The 4,955-nt window shown below is 38.4% G+C and overlaps 1 protein-coding gene across 1 annotated transcript; it reads left to right on the plus strand.

Annotated features, from left to right (window-relative positions):
• Nucleotides 1–109: 109 nt before the first annotated feature.
• On the plus strand, nt 110–3,340 carry LOC119569659. The gene is made up of 3 exons (XM_037917722.1): nt 110–2,453; nt 2,828–2,907; nt 3,269–3,340. Exons 1-3 carry the CDS (start codon nt 110–112, stop codon nt 3,338–3,340), a joined length of 2,496 nt encoding a protein of 831 aa, XP_037773650.1.
• Nucleotides 3,341–4,955: the final 1,615 nt, after the last annotated feature.

Consider the following 4,955-nt stretch of genomic DNA (forward strand, 5'->3'; position numbering starts at 1 on the left):
TCTTTCACGTTTCTTGGAAGATTTTGAATGTAATAAGGTCGTTTTGACTTCAACTTCCAACGGACTTAATGTGTTATTCTAAATTCTTTCTACAATACGTAGTTCTGTAATGTCTTTAATGGATATTTTGGAGAAAGCTCAAGCACTTGGCTTGAGTGCAGACGTAGTTCATGATTTACTAGAAAAGCAACATCAGATAGATAAGGATAAGGCGGATAGAATGGAGCGGTCAGCCGAACGCGAGGCGAGACGACTAGAATTAGAGTATCACGAGGCAGAGAGGCGACGAGCGCACGAACTCGAGATTGCTAAAATTAAGCATAGTAGTTCGAACGAGTTTGACAGTAATTCTAGCAGGTCAAATTCGCATATGTTCGAGGGTCTTAGACTGCCTACTTTTGCCGACGGCCAAGATGATTTGGATAGTTATCTACAGCGGTTCGAACGTTTAGCAGAATTGCATGGGTGGAAGCATGAGGACTACCATGTGTACCTAGGTACATCATTGCGCGGTCAAGCACTTAAGGTGTATATTTCTTTGCCTGATGAAACGCTACGAAATTATGAGCGCTTAAAGGAAACCCTCCTTAGAGCATTTGCTGTTGATGCAGATTCATATAGAAGAAAATTCAAAGAAAGTAAATGTAAAGATAATGAATCATATGTACAATTAGTAGTTAAGATGGAGCAGTATCTCGATCGGTGGCTATCCATGAGTAAAGTTGAGAAAGATTATGCTCGCCTGTTTGATTTCCTTGTCAGGGAACAGTTACTGACAAATTGCAGTTCTGATTTACGGGTGTTCTTGAAAGAAAGGGGGTGTGAAAGCGCAACAGAGATGGCGGAAGCAGCAGATAGATATCGTAGTGCTCACGCATATCGCGGAAGCAAGCCTTCAAGGTCAATGCAAAAACAGAGTTCACCAAATGTTGATGACATTAAATGCCATGGATGTGGAAAGCCTGGTCATATCCGTCCGAACTGCCCTAATAACCCTAGAAACTTTAAACAAAAGACAGAGGGTAAAGTTAATTTTGTCTTTCAGTCTGAGATGAAACCACAAAATAGTATAATTGATGCAGAAGGCAAATTGTTTGAAAAACCAGCGGAGGTTATGTTTGACACGGGGTGTTCGACTGTAATTGTTAATGACAAATTAGTGCCAGCAAGATTTAGATTAGGGCCTATGGTTAAGGTCTATGATTATCTTGGGGTTCCAAATTCATTCCCCAAAGTCAGATGTTTTATTCGAAGTAAATTTTTTTCAGGGTGGATTAGTGCCATTGCAGCTCCCCTTAAATTTGCAGATGTGCTTATCGGACTAGTTCCTGGTGTAAAATTGCCTGGTAAGTGCGCCACTACCTCGCTCGAGCACGAACAGAGCAAAGAGGCAGGTGATGATGCTTCACAAGCTCTTACAAAGGTAAGCGATGTTTCCGTGGGGAATGACTACAAAATCGCTGATAAAGAGGATGTTAATGGGTCTCCTGACGTCATTGCTATGAGTGTCCAGACTCGCTCATCGGTATCAAAAGCGGCTAAGACTACCTCATTAGCTTGTTCAGAATTCTTAGACCTAAATATAAATAAAGTTAATATCATGGAGGAACAGCTAAATTGTCCAACACTTCAATCTATCAGGGAAAATGTTAAAAGCGGAAAACATGTGAGAGTAAAATCGCGCACAGTAAAATTTGAAATAATAAATGGACTAATTTACAGGGTATGTCTTGAGAGCAAATATGATTATGAAATTGGAAGTAAGCAACTTGTTATTCCTGATAAGTATAGGATTCACGTTCTAAATCTGGCTCATGATTCATTGACTGCCGGACATTTCTCTCATCGGAAGACGAGTCTTAAGGTGTTTTCTAAATTCTTTTGGCCTGGTGCTGGCGCTCATATTAAGAGATATTGCAGATCATGCCCGATCTGTCAGAAGTTTTCAGCCAAGGGAACTGTACGTAAAGTACCAATGAAGAATCTCCCCATTATTTCCGAACCATTTTCGCGTGTTGCTATAGATTTAGTAGGACCTTTTTCACCTAGTTCAGATAGAGGAAACAAGTATGTGCTTACTTTGATCGACTACGCGACACGATATCCCGAAGCTGTACCTCTGAAAAACATTGATACCATAACCGTTGCGGAAAGCTTGGTAGAAATATTTTCGAGAGTTGGTGTCCCGCGAGAGATCTTATCTGATCGCGGTTCTCAATTCAAATCTGATCTCATGAGTGAAATTCACAGAATGTTATCTGTTAAAGCTTTATATACTAGTCCCTATCATGCTTCATGTAATGGTGCTGTAGAAAGGCTGAACGGTGTCTTAAAATCAATGATAAAGAAACTTTGCGTAGATCACCCGAAGCTTGGATCGCTATATACCTGCTGCCCTATTGCTTACAAAAAATTCCGAACGACAGTCTTAAGTTTTCTCCATTTGAGTTATTGTATGGACGTCAATTCGTGGACCTTTAAAAATTTTACACGAGTTTATGGACAAAAACTGACATCGATAGTGACGTAAAAACTACCTATCAGTATGTTTTAGTTTTACGTCACGTCTTGAGGAGAATGCGAAACTAGCAGCTGCTCAAGCGGAGATTAGCGGTCGTAATTATAGAGCTATTACGATCTTAAACTAAAACCGAAAGTTAAAACATAGGTGATAAAGAAATTGGTCTTGTTACCCTCTAGCAGTAATAAATTGATGATGCAATGGCTTGGTCCTTACCCCGTTGTGCTTTGGGCAAAGACAATGGCGTAGATTACGTTGTTAAGTACGTGGTATAAAAAAGCTATTTCACATCAACATGCTAAAAAGGTACTTCCGCCGGGGACGGCGGCAAAAGCAAAAGCAAAAGTGAAATTGCTCAGGTATGCGTAGTTGAAGAAGAGAACCAAGTGGGTAATAACTGTAAACCCAGTTTATTTTGACATAGAGGGTATTAGTAACATTAATGTTGTAATGAACTAACTGAAATTCAAATTAGTGATTTAAAAGGGATTCTAAGAAAATTTACTGATGTACTGACTGAAAAACCGGGTCAAACCCAATACAATAGAGCATGTCATTAATATAAACCTAGTAAACCTGTACGTAAGAAACCATATCCCATCCCTAACAGCCTAGTTAATGATTTCAACCCGAGATTGACAAGATTGTTAGACATGAAATTATTGAACCTTCAACATCTGCATTTTCTTCTCCCGTCGTGATGGTGAAGAAAAGTGATGGGTCGTGGAGAGTTTGTATTGATTTTAGAGCCTAAATGACGTAAGTGACTTAGATGCTGAGCCCATGCCTAATACCGAGAGGCTCTCGGAAGATTTGTGAACGATATTTATTTCACTGAAATAGATTTTTTGTAGAGGGTATTGGCAAATACCCTTTCGAAAGAATCAAAAAAGTATACTGCGTTTGCCACTCATAGGGGTCTTATGCAAATTTAGAGTTATGCCTTTCGGATTAAAGTCCGCTGTGCAACCTTCATAAGACTAATGAGAAAGTGGTCTCCGAATTTAAAATACTGACTGTTATTTTGATAATATTGTAATCCTAATAATGATTTGGGCCCGAACACCTACAGGACGTAAAGATCTTTTGCTGCGTCTACGTAAGCATAGTTTAACTGCAAGCCCTAGTAAGTGTTTCTTTGGTTTTTCCAAAATCAATATTTGGGAGTTTTGTTAGGAGATAATTGTATTTGTTCTCTCGAATCTAAATCAATGCTATCTTGGTGAGCCTTTGCCTGTGAATAAGAAGCAAATTTAAAATCTTTCATCGGGACTGTAGGTTATTACCGCAAGTTTTTTCCTAATTTTGCAAGTATTGCAGCTCCTTTGCATGATCTCCTCAAGAAAATAGTAGTAATAGATTACGTGGAATGAGGAGAAAGTAAATGCTTCAACAAACTAAAGTTGTCCTTGGGATGTAACCAACTTTGTTTGCCAATGATTTAAAAACTTTTTTTGTTCATAAAGATGCTTCTGATATTGGTCTCGGAGCAGTATTACCCACAGGATGTGACAATATTAACTGCCTATTTTTTTACGCTAGTCGGAAATTACTAGACAGAGAAGCAAAATATGCTGCTATTGAAAAGGAATGTCTTGCCATAGTTTGGGGAAATTTAAAGTTTAAGGGATATTTGTATGAAGAGACTTTGTCTTGCAGACAGACCAACAACCTCTGTTTATCTCAAGAATATGAAAAATGGTAATGGTAGGTTTTAATGCCTGGGCTTTGGTGCTAAAAGTGTTACTCATTTTCTGTTGAGTATATAAAAAGGGAGCAAAATGTAGGAGCTGACATTCTTAGTCGTTGCCCTATACCTGAATAGTTTGACCAATAATGGAGTTAAAATCTTGAGATTTTGAACTTCATTAGGGGGCATTGTCCGTGGATTTGGGCCAAGTATATAAAATACAAGTTTCTCAGTTTACACTTTTAAAACGAGATGTATAAAGGTTATAAAATATTTTTTTATGTTCTGTATGTGTACAAGGTTTATTTAGAGGGAAAATTGTAAGTATCTCCTTTTCTTTATACGATGCCCCTGAGATATTCCCGAGTTGTTGTGCTTGAGTGAGAAAGGGGCGTGTCTTTCCTCCAACACCTGGCATGGGACCGGTGCTCTCCGTATATTCGTAAGTCGCTAGCAAGGCAATATTCACTATGCGGAAATGCAAACAGGGCAGTGTTTTTCCTTAATAATCATATTTTGTAATCTTCTTTCCAGCCCTTTTTCTTTTTTGGCACCCAAAAACCATCTCCCATACTGGAGCCCAAACAGAAAAATTTTACCTAGAAAATAAGAGGAAGTGGCAAGTTGGTTTTTAACCGCCACAAAGAAATAAATGGAAGAACAGAAACCAAAAAAATTAAGAATCTTTTTTTTTGTGTGTGGTGAAACATTGTATTTATTTTGAATAATGATGTTTTTTTTATT

The sequence above is a fragment of the Penaeus monodon genome, unplaced genomic scaffold (genome assembly GCF_015228065.2).
Source record: "Penaeus monodon isolate SGIC_2016 unplaced genomic scaffold, NSTDA_Pmon_1 PmonScaffold_1764, whole genome shotgun sequence".
Classification (NCBI taxonomy): Eukaryota; Metazoa; Arthropoda; class Malacostraca; order Decapoda; family Penaeidae; genus Penaeus; species Penaeus monodon.

Bases quoted from the DNA above. Each gene is read 5' to 3' on its own strand.
- LOC119569659 (XM_037917722.1), top strand. From the start codon at position 110: ATGTCTTTAATGGATATTTTGGAGAAAGCTCAAGCACTTGGCTTGAGT. The intron at 2,454-2,827 runs GTATGGACGTCA...CATGCTAAAAAG, and splicing joins TTTTCTCCATTTGAGTTATT to GTACTTCCGCCGGGGACGGC. The intron at 2,908-3,268 runs GTGGGTAATAAC...TATTGATTTTAG, and splicing joins TAGTTGAAGAAGAGAACCAA to AGCCTAAATGACGTAAGTGA.